Source organism: Rhinoderma darwinii, chromosome 1 (genome assembly GCF_050947455.1).
Source record: "Rhinoderma darwinii isolate aRhiDar2 chromosome 1, aRhiDar2.hap1, whole genome shotgun sequence".
In the NCBI taxonomy this organism is placed as follows: Eukaryota; Metazoa; Chordata; class Amphibia; order Anura; family Rhinodermatidae; genus Rhinoderma; species Rhinoderma darwinii.
The window spans coordinates 197092477-197108917 of record NC_134687.1 but is presented as its reverse complement, the minus strand read 5'-3'; the positions used below and the strand labels follow the sequence as shown (position 1 = coordinate 197108917).

The 16441-nt window shown below is 44.4% G+C and overlaps 1 protein-coding gene across 3 annotated transcripts in view; it reads right to left on the bottom strand.

The window, feature by feature from the left end:
• GC (GC vitamin D binding protein) overlaps positions 1–16441 on the bottom strand; it is a 156788-nt gene that overhangs the window by 41501 nt on the left and 98846 nt on the right. For all 3 annotated transcript variants that reach the window (XM_075860691.1, XM_075860690.1, XM_075860689.1), the window contains exons 4-6: positions 15417–15628; positions 9438–9570; positions 7753–7847 (exon numbers count right to left, since the gene is read on the bottom strand). In XM_075860691.1, coding sequence (XP_075716806.1) covers positions 7753–7847; positions 9438–9570; positions 15417–15628 — 440 coding nt within the window. The remainder of the gene's footprint in view (positions 1–7752; positions 7848–9437; positions 9571–15416; positions 15629–16441) is intronic.

The window sequence follows — 16441 nt, the reverse complement described above, 5'->3', positions numbered from 1 at the left end:
AGGTGGAATTCCCTGCAGTTCCCAGGGCGGATACTCTGTGTGGTTTTACGCAGTGTATCTGCCCTGTGTTTTCCTACCCATATAATCAAATTGCTCTCCCCCACAAAAGTTCCCCTCCCCCACATATAATTTATAATAAGTGTTCGGGTACTAATCAGTCTCAACCGGCAGGGATAATACGCTGAGTTCGTACGAAAGGAATCACACCACACAGAGTCTGGTACAAAGCTCCTCACTCAGCATCAGGCGTCACTGATTTATTTATTACACACATTTGTTCTATATATCCCCTTTCTCCTGGGGGTGGGTACATGTTATCACACTTTTATAAAAGCACGTATCACTGTAAGCCTCTTGTTACTTTGTGTCATCCTTGGATAGGTTCACCCTTATCTGGTCCTTTAGATATGTCTTCATAGTTTGTTCATACCAGGAAGTGACTTGTTATTTTATTAGTGCGTAGTCCCTGTTCAGGGGCCATCTTGCCACGTATACTTATCTAATCCTATTACTATTGCTTCATCACAATTATGTACACAACTCTATAGTCTATATTTTATTAAAGAAAGAAAATTATTATAAACATTAACTTCTGTCCACTCCATCCTTCACATAAGCTCTTACACCACAAAATAAACTATACAGAAATATCCCTCTACAACAAAATAGATTTATAAAGAATCCCCCACACTCCTATAACATTTTAGTAGACCCATAGGTATCTAACCGCTGGGTCTTTGACTGCAGGTAACGTGGGTGAAAAACTAATAGGGCCCCAGCTAGGGATTCAGCTATTTGTTGTATGCCCAGCAAGGGTAGGGGTTAATAAGTTTCTTACCTCTGGCTGCTGCTCTTAGCCCCCTCCATCCTGGGGGAGGGGTTATGGTCCTTCTCCTTTCTCGCTCCTTCCTAGTGGATTTAAGGAGCTGTCTTCCGGGTCTCTGCCTCTTTTGGCCGTTACATTGCAATCTCCTGCACATCTTGTGAGAGTACTGACCGGCAAGAGAGCAGCATGGAGGATTCAATTCGTCGTCGCCTGCTCCAAGAGGGTCCAGGCTGGCTGCAGTCTCTGCTGGATGAGACCTGCCACCCAGCTTCTTCTTCTCCTCTGGCTTCTGCTGTGCATCCTGTGCGGCGGTCTGCTCGCCGTTCTCGCCCACCGACGAGGCTGTCCCCATCTGTAACAGTGAGTCAGCGCTGCATGGTGCAAAGCCATGAGGTGCCTGTAGACTTTCCTTATCAGTCGGCATCCGCCCCTCCCCCACTGTCTGTGCAGGGAACAAGAGACTTCAGCTCAGAGGCTGTGATGGGGGATTATGTTCCCCCCTCTCCTGGCCTGTCAGCTCCTAAAGGAATGGGTAGGGCTCGGCCCCGCATGGGGACAGTTCAAATGACTCGTGTCACCGCAAGCCTGGCTACCAATACAGCAGGCTTGGCGGATGTACCCAGGGGTGCCCCCCTTCCCACAGACCAGTGATTCCTACTGTACCTGCGGCTGCAGGTGGCAGTGTGACTGTTCCCCAGGAGGTGGCAGGGGACACAAGGCATGATTTGTCCCCACCTCCCCTAGACGATGAGCCTGTGTTCTCTCTCTGCGATAGTGGGGAGGATTTATTTCCTGCTGAGCAGGTTCCTCCTGCTGTTTCTACCCTGGCATCCACCATCGCTGACGTGCCAGTGTTTATGTGACCTCTGCCGCTCTGATTCTTGGTCGTCCCATTCCCGCGAGGGTTTGACTCGGTACCGTTCCAGGTCGCGGCGCCATCGCTTGTCACGGTTCGCGTCGCTCTCGTCGCCGCTACTCCAGGCGTAGGGCGACTTCATCTTCCAATAGCTCATCGGACATCTCCTCTAAACGAGCACGTCGCAATTCTCGTAACCGTGGCACCTCTGAATGTGGCCACGCCTCAACGAGTAGGGCTCGGACGCCCGAGGAACCTTTACGCTCGGTGATACCAACTGCCTCTGCTGTATTGCCGGTTTTGCCTGAGGCACCTGTGCTTCAACCACCACCGCTACCTACTGCCTCTGCTTCTGGACCCGTTGAGTATGACTGCCTACGGGCATGGCGTACGAATAATGTTTCAAATGTTGATTTACTGTCTGTTTTACAATCTTTATTGGCGGGCAGTACCGGGCCACAGGTCGATTGTGTGCCTGTTCCAGCGCCGGCAAAGTCTTTGGTTGAGGCTTCCACATCTACGTCTACTCCGGTGCTGCCTGCGTTTAGGGATACATATTTTTGTGGTATTGCACCCCTCGGGTCTCACTTGTCTGATGACACCAGGGAAAAAATATGTAGAAACGATTATGTGGATATTTGGTCCTTGGTGTCAGTGGATTCGGTGACTATCGATAAGGAGCGGCGTTTTGAGGGGGGTGCAGTCTAAACCGAAAGTAGCGCGTACCTTTAATAACTGGTTGCAGGCGTTTGCAGTGTTAGGATGTGTGGTTTCGCAGGATTTCCCTGAGAAGTCGTTCCAGTTGTTTGTGTACTTGGACACAATTTTCAGCGCTTATAAGACCCACGGGGGAGCCGCATGGTGGCGTTATGATGAGGAATTTAGGCGTAGAATGGTGCAGCGTCCTGAGGTAGGTTGAGACACGAAAGCAACGGACATGTGGTTGCGTATGGTGATGTCGCAGCGTCCCTTTCAGCCCGCTGCCCCCTCCTCCGGGTCCTTTTCAGGTTCCTCTCCCGGGGTTGGGGGCCCTGCATTGCGCCGATCCGGATCTTGCTGGCTCTTCAATGAAGGGCATTGCAAGTTTTACGGATCTTGCAAATTCAAGCATGTATGCTCCAACTGCAGGGGTGGTCATGCCGCCGTGCGTTGCTCACGTCGAGCCCCCCCTCCTGCTAAGCCGCAGAACTTTGATAGAGTCGAGGACCCCAGTACGCGTCAGCGCGATGTGGCAGTGGCTAGATCAGTACCCCAGGATGGGGGAAGCCGCCCTACTTAGAACTGGTTTCATGTTTGGTTTTTTCATACCGTTTGTTTATAGCCCCGTTCCAACTTTTTCACGCAATTTGAAGTCAGCTAGTGAATTTCCAACCGTTGTCAGGTTGTTAAGGAAGTTAGTTTGGGCGCATGGTCGGTCCGTTTCCCGCTTTGCCTTTTCCTAATCTCCGTGTTTCGCCTCTCGGTGTGGTTCCTAAAAAGGAAGCGGGAAAGTTTAGTTTAATTCATCACTTGGCATACCCCAAGGGTAGTTCTGTTAACGATGGTATTAGCAGGGATATTTCGGTGGTATCTTATGTTTCATTTGATAGGGCAGTAGAATTAGTTTGTAGTTCCAGGCGGGGGGCCCTCATGTCTAAATCTGACATCGAATCGGCGTTTCGGCTGTTGCCGGTTCATGCAAATTGCTTTAATTTATTGGGGTTCCAGTTGGAGGACACGTTAAAGAAAAAAAAAAAAGCCAATATTACTACGACATGTGCCTTATGGGTTGTTCCATTTCATGTTTTTATTTTGAGGTGTTTAGTTCATTTCTTGAATGGGTTCTTCGGGAGCACACCGGAGCTGCGTCCGTTACGCACTATTTGGATGATTTTTCTTTGTTGGTCCCCCAGCGTCACCGCGTTGCCAATTTTTACTCAGTTCCTTCCAGTTTTTGGCTAGTCGTTTCGGCGTTACACTTTCCCTGGAGAAAACTGAAGGTCCCGTTACTGTGATTTCGTTTTAGGGATTGAGATTGACTCCTTACATATGGTTTTCGTTTGCCGGCTGACAAAATTGACAAATTACAAGCCATGTTGGTTTTCGCATTGTCGGCGTGATGGGCTGGTGTGGTAACCTGACACTCTTGGAGATGTTTCCATTAATTGTAGCAGTTGAACGGTGGGGTGGGGCTATGGCTAACTCATCTGTGTTGTTTTGGTCAGACAATGAGAGAGTGGTGCATGCTGTGAACCACTTGACCTCTGCTTCCCTCACTGTGGTGATACTTCTGCGCCGGTTGGTGCTGAGGTGTTTGCAGCATAACATCCACTTCAGGGCTCGCCATGTTCCAGGTGTTGATAATAAAATTGCTGATGCTCTTTCTCGGTTTAATGTTCAGCCATTTTGTTCGCTCTGCCCGCAGGCAGACATGGAGGGGACGGAGTGCCCGGCTGGGCTATGGAGACTGCTGGATCACAGTTAGTGCTGTTCGTACGGGCATCACTCGCCCCATCGACATGGTCGGTCTACGGTAATGCGTGGAATGAGTGGTTAAATATGTTGGGCAAAAGTATCGTTGGGCCTCCTGAAGCTCCTCGCTTGTCTTATGTGATGGAGTATTTGTCTGGTTTGTCGGAACGCGGTGTGTCAGGGTTAGTTGCACAGCACCGCCTACTGGGTTTGTCATTTTTCTTTAAGCTCCATGGGTGGCCAGATGTCACAAAATCTTTTTTTATCCTGCAGGCCATTAAGGGGTGGAAGAAGTCAGCTGTGCGTAGGGAATCTAGGCGCCCTATTTCTTTTTCTATTTTGTTGAAACTGTTGCATTGTTTGCCGGGTATGTGGCATCTATGTTCGAATAGGCCCTGTTGTCTGCAGCGTTTTCTTTTTCCTTTTTTGACGCTTTGCGAATATCGGAATGAGTCCCGCCCAGTGCTTCCCGGGTGGGCGGCCTTTTATTTGAAGACGTTAGTTTGTCTTCATCTAGCCTGCGTTTCCGGATCCGTCGGTCCAAAACAGACGTGTTCGGCAGGGGCTGCTGGGTGTCATTGTGGGCGATAGGGGGGGCGGGTTGCCCGGTCGCGCTGGCAGCTTCCTATTTAAGCATGCGTAAGTCTGGCTCGCAGTTTTGTTTTGCACATATCGACGGCAGCCCCCTCACCAAGTTTCACTTCTCTGCGGTGTTTAAGAAGGCCCTGTCTGCTGCGGGCTCCCCCCCCTGGTGATTTTGGCACCCACTAATTTCGCATTGGTGCGGCTACGACCGCCAGCAAATTGGGCTTGGCGGATACGGAAGTGCGTCAGATAGGGCGCTGGCGCTCCGATTGCTTTGCAGGGTACGTTCGCCCGGATTTGTTGCTGCATTAATTTTCTTTTCTTGTAGGTTACTGACCATCGGTATGGATTCTGGGCCATTCCTACGTTTTCTGGGCTGAGCGGAGAGCAGCCATACGGCCCGGGGGACAATCGCTGGGGTTTGCTGAGATCTTTTGGAGAGGCCTGAGGGGGCTGAAGTGGTTACAAGCCTTGCTGGAAGTGGTGCATATTAGCCGGCACCGGTTGGTGCCGACTGTGTTGGTGTTGCACATCGGGGGAAACGATCTGTGCTCAGTGCGTCTTGGGGAGTTGATGTCGTTAATACAGTCTGACCTCGAGCAGTTCGCTTCATTTTTCCGGAGCTAGTATTGGTATGGTCAGAGGTAATCCCCAGGTTGGTGTGGCATGGTGCAAGAGATGGTAACGCTATTGAGAGGGGCCGGAGACTTCTCAATACTCGGATATCTTGTTTCGTGAGGGGCAGAGGAGGTGTAGTGATCAGGCACCGGGAATTGGAGGGCGACAACAGAGGCCTGTTAATGGCGGATGGAGTTCATCTGAATGATATTGGCCTGGATATATTTCGGCCTGCAGGACGGGATTGAGCAGGCTCTCTTTCTCTTGGCTGGGGGTCGTGGTGGGTCGGAGGTACGTGTAGGGTGATTACACACCCTCCTTGTGGCGGTTTGGTAAGGTGAATTACCTACATGCCCACCTATGTCGGTAGGCCGGCATATGGGTGTTTACCTTAAAAAATGTTAAATTATATTTGTTATATTTATAATAAAAGCTGTGGCCGACCCCGCGTCAACCCACATTAAAGGAACGTTCATGTTGTCCTGTGTCAATTTACTATTAGGCTATCCCTAGCTATGATGTCTAACCACTGGGTCTTTGACTGCAGGTATCGTGGGTGAAAAACTAATAGGGCCCCAGCTAGGGATTCAGTTATTTGTTGTATGCCCAGCAAGGGTAGGGGTTAATAAGTTTCTTACCTCTGTCTGCTGCTCTTAGCCCCTTCCATCCTGGGGGAGGGGTTATGGTCCTTCTCCTTTCTCCCTCCTTCCTAGTGGATTTAAGGAGCTGTCTTCCGGGTCTCTGCCTCTTTTGGCCGTTACATTGCAATCTCCCTCCCTCCCGCCCCCTTTTAAAAATTAATGTTCGGTGTTATATAAAAATAAAATAAAAAAAAATAATAATAAATCAATTAATACATTTAAAAAAAAAGAATAATAATAATTTGTACCAGCACCGGCATTCGTAGGTGCAGGATAGCTGGTTTGCCTTGCGGTTAGCAATACTTCAAAGTGGCAGATGGCACTGCCTTCAGAGCGGGGGTTTTTCTACAATTGTATTGGGTGGTATTTTTCACTTTTCTTGTGTTTATTCATTTATGTTCTGTTCATGGGTGAAATGTTGTTTTGTCGCAGCTGGCGGTTTGGTAAGGTGAATTACCTACATGCCCACCTATGTCGGTAGGCGGCATACGGGTGTTTACCTTAAAAAATGTTAAATTATATTTGTTATATTTATAATAAAAGCTGTGGCCGACCCCGAGTCAACCCACATTAAAGGAACATTCATGTTGTCCTGTGTCAATTTACTATTAGGCTATCCCTAGCTGTGTTATCTAAGGGTTATGGTATACATGCAGTCAGAGCAATGTCCCCTCCCCACAAAATCAATCTATACAGAAGCCCCATCCTCTCATAGATATAATTTATAGGTCCCTCTTCCCTCACACAGAACATAAACTAACATGGATTACACTACAGCTGCGGCTCTAACCAGACTCCGGAGGTCCGAGGAAGAGTTATCATTGTGGCAGCAGCAGAGGAGGGAGGAGCTCAGTCTGTGTGCAGGACAGACTGTACTGATTGGTGGAGCAGACAGAGGCGCCTGCTGCTACACCAATTAGCGCTCACTTTGCACAGCAGAGGGGAGGATGGAACATTTTTCCTCTCTGTTGTGCGGCCCGTATGTGAACCCCCTCCCCCTGCCCCCTTTTTACCTGTCAGTCCGGCGGGAAGCAAGGGAAGGGGCTGTAAAAAAAATAACTTTAAAATAAATATTGTATTACTCATTTTGCGCCACCCCCCATAAGGAGTAGCCCTAGGCACTGCACCCCCAGTGATAGTAGTAAATACTGCCCCGCTGACGGGTTCAATGTTCACGGGTCCTGCGTGTCTCTGACATGCAAGAACCACATGTTATCGATCACTTATAAGTTATGAACTTAGATGTGATCGATAACAGCTCGGTCCTACATGTCAGAGACACGCAGGACCCACTGTCACTGAACCTGTCAGTGCCGCTGACCTGACAGATACATGTTTCAGCGCTAGATACACCTGTTCTGTTTACATGGTACAGAGCAGCTGTATCTCAAAAAGTTAAAATAATTTTTAATAAAATGTATTTAAAAAGTTGCACTAATCACGCTGATAGACATTTTTATTTAAAAAAAAAACCAACGTTTTTAAAGGTGTACATAGCCTTTAAGTATTTTGAGAATAAAAGAGGACATAAAAAACATATATTTATATTCCTATATAGAGTACAGTCGTTGGGCTAAAAACATTTTGACATCTGATGGATCCCATTGACTTATAACAGGTCCACCTCGTTTGCTTTTTTTTTTTTATACTAGATAGAATAGTGCACAATGTAGTACTATTCTGCCCATCAAAGAACAACAGAAATCTGATGGGGAAAAAAATAGGGCAAGTGTGAACATAGATAGATAGATATTTGTTCATAATTATTTATGTACCTGAATTTCAAATTGTCCTGACCATAACTGGCAAAGCGAGAACATAGCCTGTTGGACATCACAGTAAGTAAATGCAATGGCTGCCTTTGGAGTCTCTAAAAAAAAAAACCAAGAGGGCAGGTAAAATTACAATTGAAATCTATCTAATTATGAACGTGTTTCGTTGGGGGGGGGGGGGGGTGGAGGAATCATACCTCATATATTTCTATATTGACTCGTGCTCCTGACAATATCATGAAAGAGGTATCAAGGAAGTTAAGAGAGATGCTTAACCTTTATACTGTACATTTGAAGAGTATTCCCAGGCTTCATATCCATGTGACCAGCTTTGGTTCCAATGCCAATAGAAAGCTTTTAACTAACAGTACTGTAAAATCTCCTATGCGTTGGCTGCTATACATGTCCCCAAAACAACCGAACACTTCACAGCAACTTTCAGCACTACTATATTCGTCTACATTTCTAAGGGTTTACCCTGACCATGGCCCTGCCTTTACAATTCCCCTTTTTAGTGCCTTTCACTACTATACTGTATGCTTGATGCAACTTGAATTAATAAGGAAATACATACTTTTATTCATGGATAAACATAAATAAAAGGTCCCTGCTCCTAAAATATAAAAATATAAAACTTTTCAATATATTTTTCTAGAATCTATCAATGGATGGAATATAGGACCAATGTTTTGAGATATATAACTATTTCCAGATTTCCGAATGCCTTACACATAGCTCTATAAATACATTGATGTTAGAGTTTTCATATAAGGTACTTTGACAATGGTATCTAGTGCCAGTCCGCAGAAGAAATGCCTCCCGATCTGACCCCCTTAGACTTTTATATTTCGGGTCATTTGAAGGCAATTGTCTATGCTGTGAAGATACGAGATGTGCAGCAACTGAAACTACGGATACTGGAAGCCTGTGCTAGCATTTCTTCTGCGGTGTTGCTATCAGTGTGTGAAGAGTGGGAGAAGAGGGTTGCATTGACAATCCAACACAATGGGCAGCACTTTGAACACATTTTATAAGTGGTAAGAAACTTGTAAATAACTCATGAAAGAATAAAGTAATGTTAAAACCAAGCACACCATTGTTTTTCTTGTGAAATTCTCGATAAGTTTGATCTGTCACATGACCTTCTTCCCATTGAAAAAACACTTCAAAATGGCCGCCATGGTCAAAACCCAGCTTGAAAAGTTTCCCCCCTCCCATATACTAATGTGCCACAAATAGGAAGTTAATATCACCAACCATTCCCATTTTATTTAGGTGTATCCATATAAATGGCCCACCCTGTACAGTGTATTTCCCATTTAAATCTATGGAAAACTGTTTGCAGGCTTATTTCAAGTCCACTTTGGAGAGAAAAAGGAGGCGTTTACGCTCCAAAATCAGCCTGAAAATAAGCCGTGTGAACATACCCTTATTTGTGATTCTTATGTTCTTAGTTTTATAGATGCAAATTCTTTTTTATGAAATAAATGCCACCTGATGGTTGTCCAGCAGGCGCTAATTCAATGTGTTCTATATAGTTTTAAATACAATTTGGACCATTAACATTACCACTATTGCTCCTAATGAGACCTTTATTTTACTTATGTTGTCTGCTTTACGTATAAAACTTTCAATAATAATCATTGAAATATTGAAAAACTAAATTTTCAGTAAAGCAAGACACTCACTTTTCTTAGAAAACATGATGTAGACTTGTCAGATGTGCAGCATTCCTTTATCATGCTCAAGTAATTTTCTGTGGAATTGATGATAGCAGGAAATGGAGTTTGTGCATAATTACTGGAATATTCATATAAAAATCTGGACGGAAAGCAGAATTATATAAGATATTTCCTTGAGGAATAATTTTTTTTCACAATACTAGAAAAATTTGCAATATACTGTACAGCAGCGGTCCCCAACCTTTTTTTAACCAAGACAATTTTTCCACGGGCCGGCAGGGTGAGGGGGACGCGGGATTTCGGGGGTTTAGGGTCAGTTCAGACGTTGCGTAAATACTGTGGATTTTACGCAACGGAATTTGCTGCGGAAAATCCGCAGCATAATGCAGCAGCAGCAAAGTGGATGAGATAGAACAAATCTCAACCACACGCTGCGTAAATAGTGAGCGGAAAAACCTCTCAGAAATTGACCTGCGGTGCAGAGTTTTATTCCGCAACATGTCAATTGTATTTGCGTAAATGTTGCTTATTTGCGGGTTTTCCCCATTGAGTTCAATGGGAAGTAAATCCCACAACAAATAGCAGTTGTTGAGTTTATTGCGGTGGAATCACAGGAAAAAAATAAATCCTATAATTACTCAGAAGTCTGTTTCTTCCTCCAGGCCGGCCTCCTGGGATGAGGATTTATCCCATGTGACCGCTGCTGCAGCCAATCACAGACGTCCCCCCAAGAGGCCGGCCTGATAGCAGGCCGGCTGAATGCTCAGCATTTTTCCGCAGCAGACATTCCAGGCAAAAAACGGCACCAGAATTTGGTGCGGTTTTTCGGCCGGAATTCCCTACGGCCACTGGAACGGATACCAGATACCGCGGCCCAGTACGAAATGATTCACGGCCCGGTATTTGACCGCCGCCCTGTGGTTGGGGATCACTGCTGTACAGAACATTCAGTAACATGGTTAATATTCAAAAGTAAAGGTGACTTAGAGGATGGGTGCCTGAGAAGACTGACTGTGCAGCAGGAAAGCTGTGTAAACCTCACTTGAACCCTTGCTTATCATTAAATGATCAATGCCTTCTGGTCTGGGATTCACTCTCAAACTAATTTTATTTTTCCAGTCAGAGTTCATGAATTCTGGGCATGCATATCTTAATTGCTTCTGCCTCTCATGCCTTTGGGCCTAGTTCATGTCATGTCCTCGACACAGATGCTTCATTGCAGCATCCATAGCACTAGTGTTGCTATTGATGTGCTTTCGATGTATTTTCCTGTCATCTTTACCAAAGAACGCCTGAAAAACCTGGTGGAAATGCTGAATGTGAACATACCCTAAGAGGAGGAAAGGCAACTCATTTAGCCCTTTAACAACTGAAAATGTGAGTGCTGTATTTGTTTAGCTAGCCAGAAGTATTATGTTTTACCTTCCCACAATACAACAGCTAGAACATTTAAATTTTTACGTCAACGTAAAAAAAAAAAAACACATAAGTAAGCATATCATTTATATTACATTTTATTATGGGGGTAATGCAGATTTTTTTTTAATTCCTGACGTATTTTTTTACACCATTTACCGATCACCATAACTAATGTAAAAACTGTATTGTCCAGGTTTTATGGTTATGAGGATACCAATTATGTCTATTTTGTTTACTATTTTGGAATGTTTATTTAATAAAATTCACATTGTTTTTAGTGCCATTAAGTGACACTTACCTATTTCATCTTTTTTTCACCTGTAATGTACTGGCAGATCTATATATCTGTATATACCATTAGATTATGCCTGTGAAGAATAATAGTATTGAGGATTTTCAGAGAAATTCCTCTAACTGTATTGACTGCGGTTCACTATTAGGCTGGGTTCACACACCCTATTTACGGTCGTAATTCGGGCGTTTTAGCCTCGAATTATGTCCGAAAATACGGCTCCAAAGCGTCGGTAAACATCTGCCCATTCATTTGAATGGGTTTTACGATGTTCTGTGCCAACGGTCATTTTTTTTACGCGCCGCTGTCAAAAGACGGCACGTAAAAAAGACGCCCGCGTCAAAGAAGTGCCTGTCACTTCTTGGGACGTAATTGGAGCCGTTTTCCATTGACACAATGGAAAAACAGCTCCAATTACGTCCGTAATGGACGCAGCGAAAAGCGCCTGCACTTGCCATTACGTCTGAAATTGCGGAGCTGTGTTCTCCTGAAAACAGCTCCGTGATTTCATCCGTAACGGACGTGTACGTGTGAACAATGGCGGATCCTCATATGGGCGTTTCGGGCGGCCGCACGGGGCCCAAGGCTGCACGGGGGCCCATAGCTGCCCAAACCGCACACAAGTGAAAAAAAAACTGTCCAGGGCTGCTGCCGGCCGCATTCTAGCGGTCATCGGTCCCACGTGCTGCTGATGAAGAGGAGGGGGGATGTGCAGGGGGAGTAATTTGCGGCCAGGGAACAGGGGCACAGCACATCAGCTGTAGAGAGCAGACTGTCAGAGATTGTGATTGGCAGATGCTGGAGTCTCCCTGACAGTCTGCTCCTCTGTGCTGCTGTGCACTGTCCCTCCTGTTTAAACCTCCAGCAGCTGCCTGATAACGGCAAAACTGAAACTAGAGGGTGAAGGACCTGTGGTGACGTCACAGTCACATGATTAAGGTCCTGGAGGCTGCCAGAGACAAGCACCGCAGAGGAAGAGACTGTGGTAAGTGTGTGTGTGTGTGTGTGTGTCATAATGTAAGTCTATATAGTGTGTGCTGTGTATATAGTGTGTGCTGTGTATATAGTGTGTGCTGTGTATATAGTGTGTGCTGTTTATATAGTGTGTGCTGTGTATATAGTGTGTGCTGTGTATATAGTCTATATAGTGTGTGCTGTGTATATAGTGTATGCTGTGTATATAGTCTATATAGTGTGTGCTGTGTATATAGTGTGTGCTGTGTATATAGTGTGTGCTGTGTATATAGTGTATATAGTGTGTGCTGTGTATATAGTGTGTGCTGTGTATATAGTCTATATAGTGTGTGCTTTGTTTATAGTGTCTATAATGTAAGTCTATATAGTGTGTGTGTGCGTGTAGTGTGTGTAGTTTGAATATATAGTGTGTGGTGTTAGTGTGAATTGTATATAGGGTGTTTAATCTCACATTTTTTGTGTGTGAAATAATTTCCCACCCATAGAGCCCTCTGCAGTAAGTCAGATGCTCAGAACCCCCCAAGCAATATAATCTCCCCCATAGAGCCCTCAGTAGTTATTATACTGCAGGGGGGGGGGGGGTCAGAGTGTTTGATTGACTGTTGAGGGTTCTATAGGGGAATAACTCCTTCCCCCCAGAGCCATAAGGGCGGATTTACACGAACGTGTAATACGTCCGTGCAACGTGCGTGCTTTTTACGCGTGTCGTACGGACCTATGTAAGTCTATGGGGCAGTGCAGACCGTCAGTGATTTTTGCGCAGCGTGTGTCCGCTGCGTAAAACTCACGACATGTCCTATATTTCTGCGTTTTTTGTGCATCACGCACCCATTGAAGTCAACGGGTGCGTGAAAATCACGCATGCCACACGGAGGCACCTCCGTGGGACGTGCGTGATTTGCTCAACAGCAGTAAAACTATGATTGCAAACAGAAAAGCACCACGTCATCATATGGTGATGACACACGGAGCTGTTAAGTGTCTTTTGCGCGTGCAAAACGCCGCATTTTTTGCGTGCGCAAAACGCACACGCTCGTGTAAATCCGCCCTAAGTGTCAGACGCTTAGACCCTCCCATAGGGCACTCAGCAGTCAGTCAGATGCACTGGGGAGGGGTGTCTGACTGCTTAAAGGGTAACTAACGAAACTTTTAAAAAAAAATTACATGTCATAGTGACATGTCAAATGTTCTAATCGGTGGGGGTCCCGGCACTGAGACCCCATCAATCGCTGAAACAAAGTGGCAGAAGCGCTCAGGTGAGTGAGGAGCCACTTTGTTTCTGATCGTCTTTCCTCTGATATCCGAGCATGCGGTGTATGGGCACAACAGAAAGTCTATGAGTCCGTACACCGCGCCGAGGAAAGACAATCAGAAATGAAGTGGAACAGCGCTCACCCGAGCATTCCTGCTGCTTTGTTTTAGTGATCGGTGGTGGTCTCAATGCTGGAACCCCCATCGATCAAAACTTCTGACATATCACTCTCACTATGACACGCCAAATGTTTTTTAAAAGTTTAGTTACCTCTTGGGGACTGAATTTATTGGTTTGAGTTAATGTATGGGCCTGGGTCTTAATTTGCTTAGGGGTCTGGGGTATAAGACAATTTATGGTGTTTATGTCTGAATTTTTATGTTGCTATAGATGCTGAAAATTGCTACAGAATCAAGGGGAAAAGATTTCTCATCAGGAAACTCTGCAGTCATCAGGAGAAGTCGCCATAACGGTCTGTGTCAGATGGAGAAGAAAAGAGAACGACCCATCAGTGAAGACATCACCTGTGAGTCATTGCATTTATAGATCTGTCACCTCTCCTGACATGTCAGTTATCGGAAATCCTTGTATTTCACATAAAGTCTTTGTGTACCCAGGACTAATAGACACATGCGTGTTACCATTCCCCTTGTCAGGAGGATGTGTCCCTACACAGTGTGATACTGTCAGCGATGGTTGGAGACTGTCAATATGTAGGGACACAGCCCTTTGACATGGGGAATCGTAGCACTCATTTGTCAATGCTCACACAGAAAGGTGGTGTTTAATATAGACATGACGTGGCAGGGCGGTGGTGGACAAGGGGGCCCAAGCTTGAGGAACAGCCCAGGGCCCATGGTTTGCTTAATCCGCCACTGCGTGTGAACATACCCTCAGTGTTTTTGCCTCCCATAGAGAAGATCCAGAGTTTGATACCCTGGACAGACACCTTACAAGTAATGGCTGAAAATATATTAAATATACAGGGGCATCCTCGAAGCAACTCGAAGGATAAACTAATGTATTGTGTAGGAGAATCTACATAGGATGAAAGAATACAGCAATATACTGTGTTGTCTCTCCTACTCTCCTATGACAGATAAACTACACAGAATCGAAATATAAGAAAGTCAGCTGCTCTGAGCCCTGGTTCAGCGGGGCCCGGCATTTGCCCAACTTTGCTGGGTGCTGACGCCGGCCTGACAATTAGGGTTTGTTCTTCTTTCTTAGGTACATTATTACCAGTACACACATCTCTCCCCACTTTTTCCCAATGTTTTTTTTTTCCTTTTTATGGTTCTATTATTTCTCTTTCAGACCTTCCTCCCAAAACATTTATCAATTTCCTAAGATTTCCAAGCCATATTTCTCATAATATAATATCAAACTCTATGTAAATTATCATCATCTAACAAATAATTCAGGTTTAACTGGACAGGTTTTATAGAGAGAAACTAAAAATGTAAAACTTTTCAAAATTTAATTTTATGATACGCAATATATTCATGCAGAAAGTTTGACTGAGAGCATGATGATTAGATAAGTATCAGTCACTGTGATAAAATATAGATCATTCAATGTATTCCCAGTTGGCCCAATGGAAGTACTGGTGCTAGTCGGACTGGCTACAGCTACAAAAGGTCTAGACTGCACAGTCAGACAAATCATAAGCCATGACTAAGGACCCAGCAGGGGTCTGAAACGCGTAGGCTACCGCCTATCTCCTCATCACTCTCTGTACCTCGGACATTACCTGCCCGTCACCACTATATTTTTTCACAGTCCATTGTTTTGTTTTTTAACAAAGTAACATTAAAACTTGGAAGAAGATTCCCGTTTTTAACAGATTTTCTACTCTCAGCACTGGTTCCAACTCCCTTTTTCTGCTGTTTCCCTTGCGTGTGCCGACACGAGGATCCGTGCGCTGACTACCTATACCATACCTGTGACAAGGTGAGCTGGAGGATATTCCCCATTTTTTCCAAGTTTATTGTACTTATACACCATATTTTATAAGATATAAAAGTCATTATGTATTTTGACTTGCCTCATGGAAAATGTTTGTGCATCAGATTTAAAGGAATCACACACGTCTTCATTAGACTGTTCCACATATGATGGAAATTCTTTTGGAGGTTGTTTTAAGTCAGCCAAACACAGTTTTCTTTCAAGACCCTTATGAACACAACAACTTGCAACATCAGGGTGTTTAGGGAATGGAGACTTCGGATCACAGGATTTAGCTGACAAGGCAGATGCCTTAAGATAAAAGTAGTATGTAATTAATACATTAAAATGAAATAAGCATATGCCTTATTGCCATTTCAAATATTTTATATGCATAGTTTATACATATTTCACACAAGCGACTCTTATGGGAACCTGAATGAAATACAAAAACAAAAATAGATCATAAATCAGACATGAGATATGTTAGAAACACTCTATATATGAGTAAGTTAGTTTGGTACTAGACATCTCTGAATACATACAGTAGTGTCATAATAGTCTAAAATGCTCCGTAAGGCTGGTTTACACGTGCAGATATGTGCCCATAATGAGCGGCGATCGCCGAAAATTGCATGTCGATCAGCACTTATATAAAGCTTCTTTAACCCCTTAGTGACCAGCCCATTTTAGGCCTTAATGACCAAGCTATTTTATTCGTTTTTCTATAGTCACATTCAAAGAGCTATAACGTTTATATTTTTTCGTCTACATAGCTGTATGAGGACTTGTTTTTTGCGGGATTAGTTGTGCTTTTTAATAGCACCATTTTTGGGTACATATAATTTTTATATTAACTTTTATTAACCTTTTTGGGGGGGATTATAACAAAAACCTGAAATTCCTCCATTGTTCTATGCGTTTTTAAATTGACGCCGTTCACTGTGCGACGTAAGTAACATGTTATCTTTATTCTATGGGTCGGTACGATTACGGCGATACCACATATGTAGAGGTTTTTTTATGTTTTACGACTTTTGCACAATAATAACACTTTTGAACTAAAATTATTTGTTTTTGCATCATCGCTTTGCAAGAGCCGTAACTTTTTTATTTTTCCATCAA